The sequence below is a fragment of the Otolemur garnettii genome, unplaced genomic scaffold (assembly GCF_000181295.1).
Source record: "Otolemur garnettii isolate 467f Iridium unplaced genomic scaffold, OtoGar3 scaffold00013, whole genome shotgun sequence".
NCBI classification, from domain to species: Eukaryota; Metazoa; Chordata; class Mammalia; order Primates; family Galagidae; genus Otolemur; species Otolemur garnettii.
The window spans coordinates 4,107,310-4,129,450 of record NW_003852408.1 but is presented as its reverse complement, the minus strand read 5'-3'; the positions used below and the strand labels follow the sequence as shown (position 1 = coordinate 4,129,450).

Genomic DNA, 22,141 nt, shown 5'->3' with positions numbered 1-22,141 from the left:
TTTAAAGCTAGATTCCACCTGCTATCTACCTGAACCTTTTCTGCTACAAGTGACTGTGACTGCTTTACAGGATAATTAGCTTAGTAGCTGGAATGGATCTGAATAAACCCAACACTAGGTCTGAGAGGCAGCAAATTTATCTGCACCAGGTGGCTGCAACCACCGTCTCCCAGGCCAGCCGCTATCCTCATAAGTCATTGCCTTGCTGCATCCCGGGAGCCCCACTGCATGAATCATTTACTATGTTGGCTCCAGCATGGCATGGAGGAGAATTGTGAACCAGAATGTGCCAGATGGGTTGATCTCATCAGCCCCAGCAGGTGTATGACCGGGAATGCGTGCACTGGAGCTATTCAAGAAAAATGTCACACTTGTGCGTCTGAGGATCATTTGCATTTTTATTTAAACTAAATTTGTTTGTATTTGGTTTTGTATTTTCCAAAGTGCTTTTGCACTTAACACTTTAGTTGGCCCTAAACAATCACCTGAATCAGGTAGAGGTCTAGACTTGGAGCAACTGCTCAAGGTGGAACAGTCAGGGCCAAGCCAAGACTAAAACTAGATCCAATGACTTCCACTCTACCAAAATAGATTCCAATTGTTTACATATTTATTCTAAAATGCATTGCCCATATCTCATTTTTAATTTACCTAAGTGAACATAGCTAGACTAATTTGCCTACCTACGTGATCCAAAAAGAAAGTGAGAGTGAGGGCGGGAGAGTCTTGTGAAGATGTCACTTGGATAGTGCAGTAACTTTTGAGACCACCTGTGGCCTGGAACAAGGAGGAGGGACTTCAAATGACTGCATTTTCTATAGCACAGGTTAACAGGAGAATCTGAGCAGTCTGTGAGATTGAAAGAAATCTGACAATGCTTGTTGATCTTCAGAAGAGGAATGAAGGGGGGGATAGGAAGAGATCATCTCCTTCACAGGGATGTACTCCCTGAGCACCTACTGTTAAAACAGCCAGACGCGGTGCTGAGTGCCGGGGAAACACAGAGGAACGTGGGCTCATGGCACTCTAGGTCTTTTGAGGAATACAGGGATCAAATCAATGATCAAAAAATAAAATGCACAAGCACAACTGCGGACATCCTCTGCAGTGTTGTGGAGAAGGACAGGGATGTCCCATCTAAGTGAGCATTCAGGGAGTTGCACAATAGGACTCCCAGGGAGCTGGACTCTCAGAGTGAGTGGGCACCAGCCAGGGACCAGAAGGAGCAGAGGGAAGACTCCTGCATGCAAAGGACCAGCATAAGTACAGGCCTGTGGGAGGAGGGGGAGCAGCCGAGGGCTGGGAAGAGGACAGCATGGAGGCAGAGAGTGGCCCTGGCAGGGAGGACATGCTGTCAGCAGGGCAGGACAGCTGAATGGGCCCAAGAAGAAATGGTGTGGCCTTGGGTCTTCAGTCACTTATGTGTTCTAACAGGAGCTTGGCACACGCAGGCATGGAAACAGTGGGGAGTCTGAGTGTTCCCACTGGCACTTTGAAAAGATCCTTTTGACTGTAAGGAAAGGATTTGAGGGGCAAGGGAAGAAGCCAGTTCAGATGCTTCTGTAGGGTGGGGCAAAGGTGGTAGTGGCTAGGCCTGGGGGAGGGGTGGAGAGATGGAAGTGAGTGCTGTGTCAGAAGGGGACTCAACCAGATTAGACGCAGCAATGAGGGAAGACAGAGGTAGCAGCCAACTCCTAGTTCCCTGGGTCGTGTCGCTGGACAGTCAAGGACTGTGGCTGGGCAAGAAACCCAGTTTTGGGTGAAGACCCTGAAGTCTGGCTCTGACCTATTAAACTGGAGGTGCTTTTAAGACACCCAAGTGGTGATGTCAGATAGTTGTATTTGGTTAATAAGAGCTGATGTGTATGGAGGGTTCAGTATGTTCAGGACTCAAAGCGCTTTAGGTGTTAACTCACTTACTCCTCCTAGAATGCTGTAAGGTAGAAATTATCATTACCTTATTTTACATAGGAATCATCCGAGACTCTGGGTGGGAAGTTCCTGCCCAGGGTGAGCCACATGACAAGTGGTAACACCTGGGTTTAAGCCCACACACCTTAATTAGGAAGCAATGTTTTTCAAACTCAGTCTGTAGAAACCAAAGTATTAGGGCTGGACTCACATCAAAAAGCAATTTAGAAAACTATACCGGAGTGTCTCACGTTTACAGAACATAGTATTTTAGTCAAGTTAATGTTAGAGAATGTGGCCTGTATTTGCAAAGAAGTTTCCCAATACTAGCTCCCTCCCACCCCAAAATTGCCCTGAGAATTAGACCACGCCATGCAGCCATAGGCAGTTCTTGGCCCTCCTGAGAGCCTGGTCTCCTAACACTGTAAGGAGAAGTTGAGGTGGCAGACAGGTCAGCCCAAGAAGGAGACAGACAGATAGATAGCCAGGCAGACAGGCAGCAAGGCAGGGCTGTATATACTGACTTGCTTCCTTCCAGACTCACAGCAGATAAGTCGTCCTTAACTGCCAAGGGGCAGAGGAGTCAGTGAGAGGGCCCAGGAGGGAGGTCTCGGGAACCGTCCCATGCAAAGCAATCTGGGATGAGGAAGAAGCATTTCCCCAAACAGCCGGGTTAGATTTCTTCTATAAAAAATCAGCCTGCCCTGCCTAGTGTAAACAAGAAGAAAATACAAATACCTTTCAAAGCTGAATCTTTAAACAGTTTCCAAAACATCTGAAAACTCAATTCCACATCCGTTCTTATTTTTCCTTCAACCCTACTAGATACATTGTTTTGATAGTACAAAATCTTGATTATGACATTTGCAAACTTCTGTTAGTTCACCATCCGAGAACACTTAGCTTTAAGCAGCCCAGAGTGTTTCTCAGCTTTTCTTTTAAGCTCATCCTCACTAGACTTTTCTCCAGGCAATAGACAGAAGCTAGTACAATTAAAGACACTTAAAGACATAAATGAAAAGTGAATTTACATTCTGTGTGTGTGTGTTTTGTTTTTTTGGTTGTTTTTTTTTTTTTTTGAATTTTCAACACAGGGACTCTATTTTTGATATGATTCTAATGCCTCTCTGTTAAGCACATTTTTGGCTGCGTGAGTAGCAGTGAACTCTGGATGACATCTCAGCATTCTCGTCCCAGCAGACAGGCGAGATGCAGACTCGGGAAAGCAGGCTGCATAACCCAGGGTGTGAGCCTGCTGAGCTGGGTCCTAGGTAAACTGAGGTACGGGCAGCTGAGGGTGTCCTTCCGGGCCTCTCTGCTTCATCTGTCAGTGACAAGGGGGCTTTCTGGTCACAGTCGGCCTCTTCTTCTTGCTGAAGAGAAACAAGATGTTGAGTACCAGCAGCTGAACTGCAGAAATACTTACGGATCTCACAGTTCGCTCCCACCCAGCCGTGTGGGCAGTGGCAAGTATAACCATTGGGCTGGTCCAGACAGGTGCCGGCATGATGGCAGGGGTTACTGTCACATTCATTTATGTCAATGTCACACTCTTCACCTGGCAAGATAAGGAAAAGCCTCGGTGAAACTGCTGCGCCCAACTTTCTCATCATTTCTCTGGCAAAACACAGATCTGAGGCTGGAGTTCATGACCTCCAGCAACCGAGCCCACTTGGCTGTTTGTATTAAGCACAGACCTCTCAGAAAGTTCTAGACAGGGGATTTTTTTTTTACTTATGTAAAACTATAAAAGAAAAAAAAAAAGCACTGGTCAAAAACATCTCACTTTTAGTCTATTTATCTAGTTACCTGAAACTGATTCCCATGTCTGAATAAACCTTTCCAGGCTGATCAAAAACTTGGGTATCTGATTTTAGTGAAGAAGTCAGCTGACTCTTGTTTATTTTTCTGAAACTCCAGAAAGCTGCAAAGTCACAGTTTAGGATTACTCTGTGGCCAAGTGTTTGAGTGTGTGACACTGGACATTCAGCTTTCTTCCGGACAGCTCTCAGTCATAGCTGTGTGCCTAGACTGAGTCAATTATGAAAATATATTCCATTTCCCAAATTCTTTGGATATTTTTCTGGTTGGAGAATAGAGGGATGAACCAGAAATGGTCACAAAGGACATCAGGAGAGAAGGTGTGCATTTCAGAGTTAGCCTAGATCTGACCTACCCTCCCTGGGTAATGGTGACCCGAGGGAAGCAGCTGGCATATCCTCCAATCTGTCCTCTCCTAAGAATGTGACCTTGTACTCTTTTCCCTGTCTAGACCCAGCATTTCAGGGCATCTTACCCTGCTTCAAAGAAAACTGATACAAAGATACAAAACAGAACAAAGGGCCGATGTCCTTGTGATTCAAAAACCAGCTTACAGGAAATAGGGGGTTAACAAAAGTTACACGAACAAAGCCACCTTCCATTTTCAGGCCATCCCTAAGTGTCAGGACGATATGGGTGTGCTCCGTAAATGTATAGGCAGGAGGAGAAAAGGGAACTGCAAATTGAGGAATTCTCCCTCAAGGATTTGAAAATGAGAAAAAGAAATTTTCAAAGTTAGCTCCTGTTTGTTTAAATGTAGAATGTTATGAAAAAATAAAAGTGCTAACATTGCTATAGTCCCGGGCGAGGGCAAAGGAGCAAAATCAAATATTTCGTCTGTTTTTGAAAGGCAGCATTTCTTTCAGTGGCCACCCAGGTAATTATTTCCGAGCTTACAGAATCAGCATCATGCTCTTCTCTCTGCTAGTGGTTGACTATCCATATTTACAAAACCATTGTTCTTCTCTCATAAATCATTTTAGGGGAAGCATCTCACACTAAGCTGTTTTACGTCTATTTCATTTCATACTTTCTATACGTGGCACTTGACTATCTTATTGTTAAAGTAAAATCAGTTGAACAAAACATTTACTACTTCTGGGTCCTACTAGGTTGATTGCCGTTCAATAGTGTCTGTGTGATTTGTTTCCTGTAATAAATACAGTCATTTACGTCAATAGAAAAGGCATGAAATAGATTGTCTCTCACTAACATATTTCAAAGATTGTCTTTCTATTAATGGGACAATCAGTCTGATGGAAAAGGGCATAGACTAAACTATTACAAATGGCACTGCATGGCAGACTAGTGGCAGAGACACAAACAGAAACGTGCTAAGGAACGTTAAAAGGATGAAATCAAAGACCTTGACAAACACATGCATCAGTGCTACTTTCCAACCATTTAGGAAGACACGCTTAATTAAGGTATTTACTAAACAATAGCTTCCTTTAGCTGGCAATCTGAGCACTGCAACTTCTGAAATGAGATACCCTATTATCTTTGCAGCAATAGCTGTAGCAATGGCCTGATTTTCCCTACCTCTACAATCCAACAAGACTCAATATCACACTCTGCTCCATGAAGTCCAATGTCATAACCATCTAAGTCCCTAAACTCTGTACAGTCCAGGGTTGTCAGCCCCAGTCCATTCAGGCCTGCTGTGGTCCAGAGCTTCTCCAAGGAGGTGAATACCAAACTCAGGTCCAGAGCAGCCCTACAGCACATATTGTATCTCAGATCACTAAGGGGCTCTAATATATAAGCAGGAGAAATCTAACATCCTTGGAATTGTCTGTTTTGGGGACCCACTAGATTGAAAGAAGTTAGTAAAGAATGGAGACGGTATGAAAAAAAATAAGATAAATTCTCTTTGTAGACATTCATCAAATGCGGTATTGAAGATACACAGTCCTCAGACCTGGGGCCTAGAGAGATTACCAACCCCATCCCGTTCTGGATTTCATCACCACAATGTTCTTAGAGCTGCACTGGGAATTAAGTGGCACAAATGAATGATATAAACTCCAAGCCAGTCAGGGCCCAATTAGCTGGCAGCTATTTCTACAGCATATGTGTGCTCTGGCAGACCCTGTTGGGTCACACAGTTCCCGGACCCCCTTAGATTGACTCTAATGGCTTATTTTACAGACCATCAGTCCTACACATCTAGTTGAATCAGTTACTCCTCCACTGACTCTCTGTTTGAGGCCCTCATTGCATCCCAAACTTCCTGGAAGTAGGAATATGGGGTGAATCTGAAGGTGGAGCCATTCAAGGGAACGTTCAACCAAAATGCTCCCAAGGATGACTACTGTTCTTTCCCTTACAGTGACCCTACTTTCTGTCATCAGTCTCATGCAAAGTGTTTGAATATTTATTATAGATTATGGAAAACAAGTCTGGCTTCATTTATGTTTGCCCATGTCAAGAACACTATGATTTTATTTGCATGTCAACACCTCAACATTCCATCTCCAATCAATATGCATTTTAACTTAATTTATTAGAAGAGTTTTTAGTATACAGTATTATCTTTATTTATTAACAGTTACTTAATAAATCTTTAAGCTTTTGCTGACCTGAGCCACTTTTTAGGTGACTTGCTTACTCTTTTCTTATTTGAATTAGAAAAAATAATCAATTATTCTTAAATCACTATAGTGTAGCTCTTAAATATTTGTGCAAAAATGAAAATATTATTTTCATTGAAGTAGAAATTTCTACTTCACTAAGGCTTCCAATCAGATCTTAATTTTAAATCTTTTATGATTTTTTTCAATCTACTACTTTCTAAGAGGCAATACATGTAGTAGGTATCATATTTGGTAGTACTTATGCACATTTACAAGTATATTGATTAATTCTTTATGGTTTCCTCAGATACACTGGGAAATACAAAAAGGCAAAAAAATTCAGAGTCACTGCTGTTAGTAAATCCTTGGGTCCACACTGAAAGATTAATGACAATTAAAATAAACAGAACATCTGGTATCATAAATATGCCTCTTACATGAGAAGCACCGATTAGGCACTTTAACTACTTCATCCTTAACAAGGATTTTATTCCAGAGGAAGTGAGTCTAAAAAATTATTTGGAACTTTTCTATCTTGATGGAATCACTGGAACCTGTCTTGCCCTCCCACTGTAAATAACTAGAAAACTGGATGAAAAATACGGGGGGAAACTCCCACTTTTAAGACATTAGACAACAGCATTTCAGCTAAGTGACCGAGGTCCACGTCAATTATTAAATAACACATAAAAAGTGACCAAGGTCCACATCAATTATTAAATAACATATAGCATCAATTATAAATAACATTGGCAGTATACAGCCTTGCTGTGATGTGCTAGGATTAAACGATGGTCAAAAAACTTGAAGAGACATTTCACCAAAGAGGATCTACAGGTGTGAAATCAGCACATGGAAAGACGTTGAGCATCACTTATCACTAGGGAAATTCAAATGGAAACCATAATGACCAATCACTATCCTCCTGTTGGCTAAAATAAAAAATAGTGACACCACCAAATGCTGGCAAGGATGTAGGGAAAATGTTCCCCTCATACACTGTTGCTGGGAATGTAAAATGCTAAGGCACTCTGGAAACACTTTGGCAGTTTTGTAAAATTAAACATGCAAATACCATATGACCCGGAAACTGAATTATTGGGCAACTGTCTCAGAAAAAATGAAAATGTATGTTTAAATTACTTCAGAGAGTCCTACTGCCTCTTGTCGTCAGGATGAGTACCATGAAGAAATGCTTAGAGGTGGGCTTGCTGGCTGCATGAGTGTGGGTGCGGTGGGGTTGGGGGTCTGGCCGAGGGGAACAGGAGGCAGGAGATGGAGGGAAGGAACAGGAATGAGAAGAGTCTGCCTGGGCGTGGTCAGGTGCACAGCAGGCAGAGGGGCTCAGGACAAGGTCGCAAAGGCTGGATGGGGCCAGACCATCAGGTCTTCAAGATCAAGTAAAGGACCTTGATCTTTTTCTTAATAACAGTGAAATGCCAGTAGAGGATTTTAGGGAGGGAGTGATGAGATTAGACTGTCATAAGTCTCTGCAGTGCGGAAAATGGCTCAGGGGTCAGGGAGAAGAGGTGTAAGATCAGTTGCAAGGAGTTGCTCTGGTGATGTGGGAGGCGAAGGCAGCCTGGTGCTGATACTGCTGATAAGTGAGAGGATAGAAGAGGTTTGTAGGAGCTCTTGGTAGTTGGAGGCAGTAAGTGGGAGGAAGAGGAAGTGTATCAGAGGGATTCCTCAGTTTTTGTCCAGAACAACTTGGGGTGGTAAGATACCAATTGGTGAGCTCACAAATACTTAAGGGAAGGAGAAGACCATCTCTAAGTTTGAGGTATCTCTAAGCCATCCAAGGGTGTATTGCTGAGTGGGCAACTAGAGAATTGTTACATATTCTGGAGAAAATATGACATGTTCTCTCCCATAAGACACCAAAGTAAATTTCAAATGGATTAAAGATTTAAATGTGTAAAATTAACTCATACATGATTAGGATAATATAGGAGAATAATTCTGAAATCTTGATACATAGACTCTTCCTAGCATGAAATAACAAGAAAAGAAACCAAGGGAAATATCCACATGTAATCATGTAAAACAAAATTGTGATGTATGAAAACAAAATACCTTACACACATTTAAAAGGCAAATGACAGCGTAAAAAAAAATTATGTGCAGCCTACAGCAAATAAGATGTAATATACTTAATATAACGGGCTATTTCAAGTCAAGCAGAATAAAGATCAGCACGAATGGTCTGGTAGAAAAGTGGACAAAGAGTAGAAACAGGGAGTTCAGGAAAGGAGAAACACACGTAACCAGAAGCACATTGAAGAAGGTTTCCATCTCACTAGAAATCAGTGAAACCAACAAAGTAAAACAACACTAACATGGTGTTTCTGACCATCAGAAGGGCTAGTCTCCGTCTTTGTATCAAGATGAGGTGCTAAATGCTATTGTGTACTCTTGGTCAGAATGAAAACTGGTACAATTTTTTTATTTCTTGGAGAGCAATATGTTAATAGGTATATATTCCCCTGGGTCCTGGGATACTATTTCTGAGAAATTATACCAAGAAAAGAAAGAAGGTAACACAAAGATGTACAGACAAGAAGATTCTTTGCAATGTTGTTTATAACAGGGAAAAGTTTTCAACTGCCCAAAAGTTGAATTGTGGATTGATTTTTAAAAGTCATATTTTGGAAGGTAGACTACAGGACAGCCAGTAAAAATGAGACACAAGAAACACATTCCTTGGTATAAAGAAACATTTATAAGATATATATATTTTTTAAGTGAAAAGTGGCTTACAAACTACTATGAGCAGCATGATTCCTTTTATATTCAAATATACACTATACACACGCCAGCCTGCAGGAAAATCCCGGGTACTAAAACATGTCAAAATGTTACTAATAGTTATCTACTAGGGCAGTTTTATGCGGTGCGTTCTTTCCTCTATAGTCCCATATTTTCTCATTTTTCTTCCATGCTTTTTATTACTCACAGGATAAAAATGTCTAGAAAAAAACCAGGATGCCTCCCCAATATTACTTTTGCCTTCACCGATGAATATTAACGTCTGTGTGTGTTTACAAGTCGTTCAGTAAAACAAAACCATCTGCGAATCATTTTTCTGGAGGGGGCCCGCTTCTCAGTCCCAGGAAAACCCAAAAGGAAAACACAGGATGCGACATTCATAGACAGAAGAGGGATCAGAAGCTGTTTCTCCCACGGCTTGGCTGTTGGCAGCTTCCCTAGAAGCACAAATGAGGCTGCCTTGGGATGGATTGGGGACCCAGGCTCTGTGAAATTCTGCAAAATGTGGGAGGTGGCCGTAGTGGCTAAGCAGGGGATGGGAGTGAGGTGCTCCAGCCAATGAAAACACATGGTTCTCCTGTGGCTTAAGTGCCCACCTCCTTCAGAGGCACCTGAGATGTCAGCCTCTCCCAACTTCCCAACCAGAGTGACCCTTACGCTTTTGTTGGTTGAGGAAAGTTCTGAAAAACATAGACTATGTCCTACTCTCTTAATTTCAGGACTCCTGGGTTCTGGTAGAAAAGGGTGGAACATTTTCTATTCTGCCGGTTCAGAGTTCCTTTTGAGAATCTAATGAAAATTTGGGAGGCTCCCCTCAGCACGTACACGTCCATAGAACGTTTCACTTCTATTTTTGGAGATTTTGCAGACTCCCTGAAGCTCACAAGGAGGTAGAAGAAAGACTCCAAGTTAGGCTGGCTCCTTACCTTAGAAGTGAGTCCTCATCCCCAGTGGCCACCAAGGCCCCTGGTGAAGCCACCTGCCCACCCCGCTCTTCCCTACCTGCTACTCTGGGGCCCCTGACCACTAATAACCACAGCCCCTGGACCTGGACTATCCTTCCCTTACTTCCTACCACCAATCTTCTTCATTTTAAAAAATCCTGTCACTTACATCTTTTAGTAAAAATAAATGTGGTAGCTGAAAACAGTGTCTCTAGAAGACACAGTGGATCTTTCTTCCCCTCTGGACTTTCACTGGCACATTTACACTTTCTCAGGTGTTCGTGTAACGGCTTATTTCCCACGTTCCAAGGGCACAACCCTAGGAAAATGACAGTCCCAGCAAGTCTCTGCGCTGAGCGCCGTTTCAGGAGGGCCCCCCTGAATGACAGCACAGTCGACTGCTTTCATCCAAGAAATGCCTCATGACATTTTGCAACGGTATTCCTGTTTTGCAATACTTGCTTCGTGGAGGATTTAGGGTTTTTTTTTTCCTTAACCTCTGCAACCTCAGAGATGCCGTGGTAAATATGAAAACTCAGCCATGCATCACTTGCCTATAAACCCGGGCGCACAGACGCATGTGCCATTCAGGCCTTCGCTGTCACAGGTGGCTCCGTTCAGACAGCTGACGTTGGCACAAGGATCCTTGTACAACTCACAGTGCGTTCCTGTGGAGAAACAGGCAAAACAGGGTGACTCATCAAGCAATCGCCAGCTCCCATGGCCTTTAAAAGCAAAGTGTTTGAACAGCTTGGGCCAACGCAGAAGGAGGTTCCTGGCGTGCGTGTCTGAGTGTGTGTGCGTGTGTGTGTGTGTGCCCACTCGTGACTGAAGACTGTTGTTAAAAACACATCATATGAGAAAATAGCAAATCCAATCCCTGCCCGTGAGTCCCACCATGTCTCTGTACTTTCTCTGACTATGTGTTGCAACGGCTGGGGAACAAAAAGTTAAAAGCCTAAAAGACGGAATTCATCAATAACATGCCTTCTAAGGCTCTAAAAGAAACAGAAAATAGCTAGGTGGCCTTACCAAACGATCAGAATAATTGATACCAGCATCCTGAAGGTGAAGATTTAGAATCAGATATTTCAATGAGGCCCAGCTCCACCGCAGGGCAGAGGGGAGCCACTCCTCGTGCAGAATTTATTCTCAGAACATAATCAATTCACCACACTCCAAAGCTGCTGAGCACAGAACGTGCTCCAGACCCTCACTCTGTGCTTTAGGTTGAATTTATTCCTCACAACAATGCTGTGGAACAAATACCCTATTCCCCCATTTCACAGGTGAGGAAACTGAGGACAGAATCTACAATCACAAGGCAAAATCACAAGAGAGCTAGGATTTGAACCTGCTAGAATTCTGAACCCAGAGTCTACATTTGTTAGTTTGCTGAGAGTGAGCTCAGACCAGCTGTGGAAACATGCAAACTTCTCTGTACTTAAGGAGGAGCATTTTAAATTCTATAGAGTAGGGCGGAGCCTGTGACTCAGTGAGTAGGGCGCCAGCCCCATAAACCCAGGGTGGCAGGTTTGAACCCGGCCCCGGCCAAACTGTAACAAAAAATAGTAATAAAAATAAATAAAATATTCTGTAGCGTAAAAACAGAAAGTTTCCCATTTTTTTTAAGTATATATGCATGTGTGTGTGCAAATACTTGAAGTAAGACTGAATTACTTTCAGGAGACTAGATCATCAGGCTTTTTTATGAGTATATATTATTTTATAATTTTGTAAAAACCTTTGTAAATCCAATGCTATTTGAAAAGTGGAATATCAGCTTGGCACCTGTGGCTCAAGTGGCTAAGGCGCCAGCCACATACACCTAAAGTAGTGGGTTCGAATCCAGCCCAGGCTGCCAAACAACAATGATGGCTGCAACCAAAAAAAAAAAAAAAATAGCTGGGCGTTGTGGCAGGTGCCTGTGGTCCCAGCTACTTGGGAGGCAGAGGCAGGAGAGTTGCTTGAGCCTAGGAGTTGGAGGTTGCTGTGAGCTGTGATGCCACAGCACTCTACCCAGGGGGACAGCTTGAGGCTCTGTCTCAAAAAAAAAGAAAGGTGGAATACCTACCAGTGGTACACCAGGGTCCTGAGATGGAAGGTCGGGTCAGTATCTCTCCCCCGCCCCGTATCCCCAGTGCCAACCTTTAGACAGGAAGATAAACTACATTTTATCCTGAATAAAAATGTATGTAATGTTATAGCCATGCTTCCCAATAGCCTGAAGAAAAATAATCATAAAGCAAATGGTAACTGAATGGTATTCAACTTAATTCTCTCTCCACTTCATTTCTTAGCTCATTTTGTGCAAGGGACCATCACACCAGTGACTCATCTTGTAGGCTTTGAAATTGTCCTTGCTGGCTTTTCTCTCATTTCTTTTTCAATGCCTTAAGAAATCGGGCTCAGGAAGGAGGAAAGGAAGTAGGAGAAAACAGAAACAGAACTTCCTACCTATATGCACATCGATGACTTCCTGGAGCCAGGCAAGCCGTTTTAGAAGAGATGGCCTTTCATTCTTTTTCATCTTTTGCCCCTCATATCCAAGCCATCAACAACATTCTGCCTGATATTTTTCAGAAATGTCTTATAAATATCCACCTTGCTTTTTCTCCTGACACCACTACTGTGGTCCCCGTGCCTGGCTCCTGGCACCATCCTACCTTCCTCTCCACTGTCAGTGGCTTCATCATTCCCAACAATCCAGCATGCATGTTAATATAAAAGATCAAAGTAATTTAAAGATTGGCATAAATCTGGTAATTCTCCTTCCTCTTCTCCCAGGAGCCTCTGTTTTTATTTTCCCATAGATTCCCAATATTTATCATGAAACAAATTTTCACATATGTACAAGTTCCCACTGGGCTAATCAATGGGCATCAGGTGACATGGGACATACAGCCACCACCTAAGTTCATAGATGTCTGAAGCCTAAAAAACATTTCTATTAGACATAAAGTAAAAGGAATCAAAATGATCTCCACTGGGGTTCTAGGGACTCAGTAGCCAACAGCTAAAGTTGGAACACAAATTACTGTTTGTTTATTGTATTTTCCCCAGTTGAAAGCAGGAACATGTTTTTCAATCAAGTCTGAAAAGCAAATTCTAGGCTAAATATTTAAGCATCTTAACCTTAAAGTCTTCAATAAACTAGACTGATGGAAACACCCAAGATAATAAGCAATTTCAGTCTTTGGGGAGTAGAAGTTGGCAACAATCACGCCCCGTGTTACCTCTCTTTTTCCAAAGATAAGACATTTGGTCATGTGAGCTGCATTCAGTCTCTGGCAATGAACTGGACAAAAGCTAATATTGATGATAACACAACTACGATGAGTAAGATGGGGTAAAACTCCCTGTAAGCGGGGTGGTTACTCACATTTCTATACTGAAACCTTATTAATCCCAATAGAAAAAGTTTATATTCGTCATATTCTTCAGCTTCTCATTAAAGCTGAACAACTCTGGCCCAGAAGCTTTAAATACAGAGGATAGAGAGCCATGGGCACTACTGGTGCACCGAAAGGGCCCCATTCAACCCCTCCTCGTGTGGTCGCTGTGCCCACCTTCCTGCCATCCTCACTGCTCCCCAGGAACTCTGAGTCTTGGGCTGTTTTGTACACCCTGTTCTATCCTCTCCCTCCACCTGGTCTTCACTTGGCATGTTTTAGTTCATCTGTCCAGTCTCTCTTCAAATACCCTCTCTCTGCAAAGCTAAACCCTGAGTCTCCCATGACAGGCCACAGTCTTCCACTGACTTATGTGGAGAGCAGGCTGGGATTATTCCTGCTGTTGCAGATTTGACTGTGCCAAATTGTAACTTACCTGCTGTCCTGTCTGATCCCCCCACAAATCTCTGAGGTCCTATAGAGCAGAGGCCATATCTAACATGTGGAAGAAAATTATGGATATAATACCAGAACCCTGTCCTTTCAGGAGGAGCGACAGCCAGTGTACTTTGGCTGACACACAGGTGAGATTGCCAGAGGAGACAGAAGTCATTCCAAATCCCAAATATGCTTCAAAAACACCCTCTTTTGTCAGGGAAAACCAGGTCCATGCTTCAAACTAAGTCTGTGTGGTGACATATGCACCAGCCACTGGCAGAGGACGTAACTCGCACTGTTATGAAACTTGTGTTTAGTCTCAAGCAAAAATAAACTGTAATGCAGTCAAAACTAATAAAAATTCATACTTTTCGTATTAAGGGGACAGAAAACAAGGTTTCTGAAAAAATCTCTCCTCCAACTGGGCTCTTTACAGAAGTTAATTTTAGCATTGAAATGAGGAAGAATTCAAACAGCAGTGCACCAATTATATATCTTTGTTATCGTCACGGAGGTAGTCACAATTAATATATGAAAAGCATTATTTTATCACTAGGAAAAGTAAGCCAGGTAAAGAAAATTAACGGGAAGTGTTTTTGATACCTAATATTTACTTTAAGATATCATCTTATTTTATTTTATTCAAACTTAACTTCTTCCGTGACAACCATCCCAATATTTCAGCCTTCCCAGAGCTCAACATTTGCTAAACCACTTCAGAATTACTGTTGACATTTCAACTTCAGCCTCACCGTTCCTTGGGTATGTTAGACTCAGGCCACACTTCTGGTGAAATAACAGGCTGAAGAAGGAAGGATTTATTCATTGTTGTATCTACTATAGCATTTGAGAAGGTGCAGGCTTACAAAATAACTAGAAATTCCTGTTCACTGGTTAAGCATGATCTAGCAAAAGAAATAATTTTGCCCAACACAGGAAGAGATTGGTCTCACCCTTTTAATTAAAATCTCTGTAGCCTTTTAAAATAAACAACTAAGTACAAAGTGAGCAAATCTATAATCCAGTGATGTCATTTCTGAGACTCTATCCCCAAAACAAATCCAGAAAGTATGAAAATTATATAAATAAAGGTGTTCATTCCAGGACTATTTATATAGCTCCACATCAGATACACAAGGCAATAGATAAATGTTCCCTTGTGGGAATGCTGCAGAACCACCTAAAATAAAACTAGGAAGACTGTCTAGCAATACATAAATCAAACATAATATCAGGTTAAGGGCATGCAGAAAACATAAAATTACAGGTATACTCAATTATAACTGTAAAAGCATGGATATTAAAAAAGAATGGAAAATTATTATGGCTTTTGTGTTATGCTGTAAACCATGAGCGATTTTGAATTTTCTCTTTTTGCTAAATTTTTGTGATTGTTATTTTCATAACTAAAAATTGAAATTTTTTCTAAATTTTATCATCAAACATTTCAAATGAGTATATCATGTATCATTCAATTTGTTTTGCTAGAAGTAAAAATCAATACTCGTATGATATAGGGCTGTATTTTGACTTTTTTGGCAATATGAGGTTATGCCAAAAGTCTTACAAGCTCCATTCAACCAGCTTTGAACTCGTTTCAAAGGGTTATATCAGAATTGTCACATACCGAGGTCCTCCAGACATTCTGTTTTCTTACGATTTCATGAGCTATAGTGGAAACCTACATCATAGGGAAATGTTTGCATTTAATTCATGATTTAAACAGTTGTTTTTAATTCATGTAAAGATAACTATGGAGCATCTGTTCTGTGCAAGCCAACATATTACAGTGAATTAAGAAAGAAAAAGAACCTATACAGTCACTACCTTTCAGGAGATTATAACTTGGCCCAGGAAAGAGGAAAGTCTAGAGCCAGAAAGAATTGAATACAAGGCTACACATATCATAGGAAACACTGGGAGAGTCAGAGAGAGTCACCCCTGTGAGGATCAATGCTTCATTCACACCACAGAGTCAGCCACAGGAGCAGATGAGGGCAAAGAAGGGAGTGGTGGGCTCAAGAGTGAGCCCCCTCCTCCCCAGGGACCAACATCATTCATGGTGTCCTGGGAATAAGGGCTTGGTCAGGGCAGGGAGACAAGGGGGTGGAGGGAGGAAGGAAGCTGCCGAAGACAAAGCCGTCGGATTTTCAGGAGGGCCCCAGAGATCAATGGGGCAAAGGGGCAGGAATGTCAAGACACAGGTGGAAGGGAAGGCGGTGCAGATTTCACCAACAACTCTTCCCTTAGACACCACGGGTTTTCCTGAAATCCATTTCACTGGAACAACACGGACAAAAGCCCAAAAGAAGAGTGGTTAAGAGAAGAACAAAAATTTAGGAAATAAAGGTTCTGTCTGTTCCAATTCTCAGGTTGATGAAAAAGGCCGGGGGGAGTTGGAGAAAGGGACTTGGAGAAAATAAAGAAGGACTTCAAGTCAAAAAAGAGGTCTTTCAATTATTATTCAAATGAAATTTATTTAAAAGTATAAGCCTTTTTTTTTCTGTTTAGCAGCCCAATTTTTCTAGCACCATTTATTTAAAAAGATTCCTTTCTTCATAGACTTTTTAAGAGTCTGTAAGAGTCTTCATGACTCTTTAAGAGTCAGACATTATTATAGACAATAGTTTGGGGGCTATTCTTCAGTTTTGATTATCTGTCCATTCTTCCCCCTGTAACCAAGTATATGAGTGTCATAATAGCTGCGGCATTATAATGAGTTTTACCAGGTGGCAGAAGTTCCCCCTCATTGCTCCCCATTTTCAAAATATTCTTAGCTATAATTACCTGACTTCCTATTGCACTTACTATTAGGGGATTGGATTTATTTAAGTTTTTTTTAAAAATGTAACAGTAGAAATCACCATGTAAAAAACCACATATGTAAAGCAGAAAGTTAAAGCCACCCCTACCCTTAACATACTACCTATCCAATTTCTAATGCCTGGTATACACTGGTTTAGGAATTGATGCCTACCCACCTGATAGTTTTCTAAATTTATACAGGCATATTATGTTTAAATATACATTGGCAGAAATGCTTCTAAAGGGAAGAGAATGCCCATCCCCCAAAGAGAAAAAAGCACAGAGTCTTGTGGCTCTCCCCTTCCCTCTCTTCCTCTGTCCTGGAGATCTTTTCTTTCCTTCTTCCTAATCCTCCCTACCACCCAACCAGCTCACCATTCTTAGAGGTTCTGCCATTTACTGTGACATTAGTATGGTTTGCCTTCCAGGGTTTTCAGCAGCCTTATGTAAACCTAGACCGAAAGGTTCTCATAAATACACTAGAATTAAATAAATCTTTCACCTGCCCAATGGGATGAAATCTTTAACACAGTTGTATGTGATAATTTTTATCCCCACCCCATCCAATTTACATAATATGAATTAAAGTTACACGAAAACTATTTTAAATTTTTCCAGAAGAACAGGAGTGGTGGACATACCATAAGGCAACTCCCTCAGTGAGTCACACTGTATATAATTTCCATCCTTATGGATGAACTTCTAACCAAGAACATAATAGCAGTTAAAAGGTGTTAAAAATGTAATTAAGGGGGGCGGCACCTATGGCTCAAAGGAGTAGGGCGCCGGCCCCCTCTGCCAGAGGTAGTGGGTTCAAACCCAGCCCTGGCCAAAAAAAAAATTTTAATTAAGGTCCTTAATCAGTTGACTTTATCCTTGGAAGGCCTGACCTAATCAGGTGAGACCTTGAAGAGGGTCCAGGCCCTCATTAGAGAATATGAAGCAAGGGAGGAGAAAGCCATCGTGAATTCTATGGCCACAAGAATGTGAATCCTGCCAATAACCCAAGGTGACTCGAAAGCTGCTCCTTCAGCATTAGAGCCTTAGATGAGCGTGCACCCCTGCTAGCCCTTTGCCGTTAGCCTTGTGAGACCCTAACCTGGGAATCCATTAAGCCATGCCTGGACCTTTGAAACTGTTATGATAAAACGGTGTTGTTTTAAGCCACTAACATGTAATAATTCGTTATGCAGCAATGGATACAAATAAGGCAGGTATACCTATTTTTTTTTCAAGAGACTTTGTTTCACCATGAAATTCACAGTCACGTTATTATCATCTATTTAGGTTGATCTCTGCATTTAGCGAAGTCTGCCGAGCCCGTTCTCCCATTCTCCATCTTCCCCATCCAGATACCTTTGTTCTGATTTAGTTCCTAGTTGGTGAGCATGCCTTTAGGAATGATTCTCTTAGCGAGGGTACATGGTGTTATGTTTTCTGTATACTGAATAGTTAGCAATGTCTTTCTTTTGCCCTCAAATATAAATGATCCTTTCCCTCCAGACTTTTCCATTTACGAGTCTGAAGCACTGCTCAACTATTGTTTACCTTCACTATAGAGAGAAGCAGGAAAAGACTGGCTTGATTCTCCTTCTCCAGGCAACCTGTACTCCCTGTGAATACTATAAAAATTTCTCTTTGTCCTTGCAGTTAGAAATTTTATCAGGAAAGTTCAAAGTGTGTATCTCTCCTTCCTTACCTCTGCCACCCTATGAGTTCATTCTATTTGAAAACTAGATTTTCTTCAGCTCACACATGGGTCCCTGTGGCAATGAGTTGATTCTGGTTTTATTTCCTTGTGCTCCTAATTCTGGAGCATTCATTGCTCAGATGGAAACAGATCTCTCACATCCTTGCTCCACTTGTCCTATCTTTTCACTTGTGGTTTCCATTTCCTCCTATCTTAACGTCTGTCAGGGGATAGTTCCTCCTTTTGCTTTTCCAGTTCCAAATTCGATTTTGAGTAGTACACATTACTTTTTTCACTTCCTCTCTTGAGTGTTTAGAGTTGTTGCAATTTTTTTTTTTTAATTTCCTAAAACTTTTCTCCCTCTTTGAGTTGCTGCTGTGGGCTCACTGACTAGCTGGTAGAGAAGGTAGAGAGCTGGGAAGAGACAGACAACACTGGACAGTCTGGACAGTCCCCTGCAGGGCTGGACAGGCCAGCCAGCTGGGTCACCTACTAAGACACAAGGTAGAAAGAACCTCCCAGTTTGGCTTTCTCAGGACCACAAAAAAAAAAAAAAAGTGCAAATCCCTACAAGGGCAGCAAGTACCTGACAGACAGAGTCCCATGGAGCATATTTGCAGCATTTTCTCCCTGTAAGCTGAGGGATTCATTTCAGCTCAACTACACAACAAGACTTCAGTTCTGCCTAGAACCCACATTCCTACTCCTGCTGTAAGCAAAGGCTCCCAACACCTGAACCCTTCTCTTAAGGTCCCAAATCCTCAGAGAGTTTTGAAATATCCTCTTCTTGAGCCATTCCTAACAGAAAGCTGGGAGGCATCAGAAATATTGAATGTGGATGTGAAATGCCATCTTCCTAGAATCTTTACTTTCTCAGAGGAAGAGTTACACAAACATATTTATATGGTAAAAAGGTGGGAAAAAAAGGAACAAGGAGAAAATAAGAGGTTGAAGATAGGTAGGGAGAAAGGTAATGGCTAAGGAAAAGTCTCCGAAAGATGGAAGGGGAGAGCTGAGAGCATGTAGGATGGATTAACTTTGAGCCGGATGGTGAGAACCAGGACTGCTAATACAGGAGAGCATTAAGTTTTAGCAGCGGTGATTGAAGATGCGTTTGTAGGGCAAGAGTGCTCAAAAGGTGGCCTGTAGACCAGCACACATAAGCAGAAACTTAGCAGAAATTCAAATCCTCACATCCCACCCTAGACCTAGGGAATTAGAACAGTGGTTCTCAACCTTCCTAATGCTGCAACCCTTTAATACAGTTCCTCATGTTGTAGTGACCCCTACCTGTAAAATTATTTTCGTTGCTACTTCATAACTGTAATTTTTGCTACCATTATGAATCGTAATATAAATGTCTGCTATTAGGTGACCCCTGTGAAAGGGTCATTCAACCCTCAAAGGGGTCATGACCCCCAAGTTAAGAACCACTGAATTAGAAGCTGTCAGGGTATGGCTCAGCAATCTATGTTTTAACAAGCCTACTGATTCCACTGATTCCACTGTTTCATGTGTAAGAACCACTAGTTTGGAGTGTATAGAAGTAGATAAATCCAAAGATGTTTACACATGATAACTCTTTTTTTTATCCCATGAAGATGGAGACGAAGTTGATGAAGTCAGTTATATTCTAGGAGTAAGTGATTCAATAATGGGGCTTGGGGAAAGTAGCTAAACTTTGAAATTTCCCTTGAAAAAAATGGAAGAAAATGGGAAAAGGCTAGGATCACAGTCTGTGAATTTGCAACGACAGTAATATAGGTCATCATGTGCAATGGTATTTGTTATTTCTCATAATGATAGCTGGAATGAAGGCTCAATGATAGAAATGTTAGAGACGTTATTCAGAATACATCCAACTAATGATTTTGTCATTTGTAAAGATGAAATCTGCTTCATAAAATTTATGATAAATAATTTTCTCATTTTAAATTTTCTGAAGCACATTCACCACTAATTGTGTTATAAACAAATCTCACAGTCTCTGTAAGCATCACTGCCCTTACTTTATACCGAGAGAATCAAGACCAGTCAGTGTAAGAGATTTATCCAGGTTCAGCAGGAAGCCAGTGGCGTGGTCAGGATAAGCTCCCTAAGTCTTCCAATTCATTTCTCCTTTATCCTTCTTTCCAGAATTGAACTAACTCCCTTTTACTCAATGCTCGGATGGACCTGGAACTATAAAACCATGATGATGAAGCCAGCACATCTGCTCTTATGCCCTTGTGCAAATGGGTGGAGTTTAGTTCTAAGTGAGTGTAGCACTCCGGCAGAAGCGTCAGAGTCACTGAATATAGGGAATGACTAGGCCCACTATCAACCCTTCCTTCCAAGAAGTTATCAAGTTCCTCAGTTCCTCAGTGTGGTCTACAAGCTCCAAAGAGTGCCCAAGAGATCACTAATTAAAGGTGTGCCCATCCGAAGAGAAGCAACAGCAATCACAATGTTAGGTCATCAGGCAGGAGGATGGTATCAAGTAAACAGAGATGGGAACAAGAGGTTAAGTGAAGTGGCTATAAATAGAGCCTGGAAAGCATTACAAAATCTCAGCTCGGCCCTGAATTGAGGGCTTAGAGAAATGTGTGCAACAGCTGATAAGCGGGCTCTCCTGGCACGGAACGTTCCGAGGGTGTCTGGGTTCCATGAAGCCATACCATCCACAAGCCACGGCCAGAGGCCAACAGAGAGGCGGAAGGAAGGGCCTTAGGAACCGTGCTGATGAGGCTTGTGAGGGACAGCACTACAGCCACCTCCTGGGGCTGCTGGCAGGATGTAATGAGCTAATGCACATTAGGACAGGGTCTGCACACTGCGAAGACTCTGTCAACATCAGCTGTTTTTCCAGAGTGACATTGACATGTCTATGCAAGTGAACTAACATTTGCCTCCCCAGCAGAGTCGTCTGGTGAGAGCGAACTCATCTGACTCTACGTGCCGCCTCCCTCAGGAAGCCCAGCAGCCTGTCCTGGCACAACAAGCTCTGCAGAGACCCAGGTTTCCTCTTCCACCTTTCCACAACCACGGCCTCGGACCTCCATCTGCGTGTGCACCTTCATAGCACTTTGCGTTTTCAGCTTTTGACGCATTCCACAGAAAAGACAGTGAGGATACAAGGAGGAGGAAAGGGCGGGGGAGAGACTGTTCCTGCTCTCCGGAGGAAACCGGAGACTGGCAAAGGATCTCCTCAGGCCCATTAATCGTTCCACTCCAGCATTTGATTTTTCTTCTAAACAGATTCATTCTCCAATGAGAGGTGTGTACGTTTAAATTGAGACATCCAGGAGGTCATTTACAGCCACTCTGGCCCAATGAGACCAAGAGGCCTCTCACCTTTGTATTCTGCCAGGCACACACACTCATAGCCGTTAACCAGGTCCCTGCAGGTGGCGGCGTTCAGGCACGGAGCAGAGAGACACTCGTTATATTCCTCTTCACAGTAGAGGCCGTGGTAACCTGAGGGACAGAGAGAAAGGTCCGCTGTGAAATGCATCCCATTTAAAACCCACACAGGCCAGCCTGCAGGGAAGGTGGACGGAGAGTCACTGGACGGTATGGAGCAGACAGATGGCATTTTAGGAGCTGGGTCGCTGGGGGCAAAATCGAAATGTGTATTGGAAGGAAGTCAATGAAGAAAGAGCCTGTTCTTACCATACTTATTCATGATCCTAAGTGTAAAAGGGGCGATCCCACTTACCCAGTGGATGATCTCACCATTCTGTGAGACATGGTGAGATGATGGTTCTTGCACTGGGGAGGCCGGGTCCCAGAGTGTGTCTGCTATGGCCACTGGAC

General features: G+C 42.4%; 1 protein-coding gene across 1 annotated transcript in view; it reads right to left on the bottom strand.

The window, feature by feature from the left end:
• Nucleotides 1-22,141, bottom strand: part of DNER (delta/notch like EGF repeat containing) — a 328,158-nt gene that overhangs the window by 9,708 nt on the left and 296,309 nt on the right. Inside the window, exons 9-11 of the mRNA XM_003784881.2 lie at nt 21,680-21,802; nt 10,576-10,689; nt 3,338-3,469 (exon numbers count right to left, since the gene is read on the bottom strand). Of these exons, the coding sequence (XP_003784929.1) occupies nt 3,338-3,469; nt 10,576-10,689; nt 21,680-21,802 (369 nt within the window). The remainder of the gene's footprint in view (nt 1-3,337; nt 3,470-10,575; nt 10,690-21,679; nt 21,803-22,141) is intronic.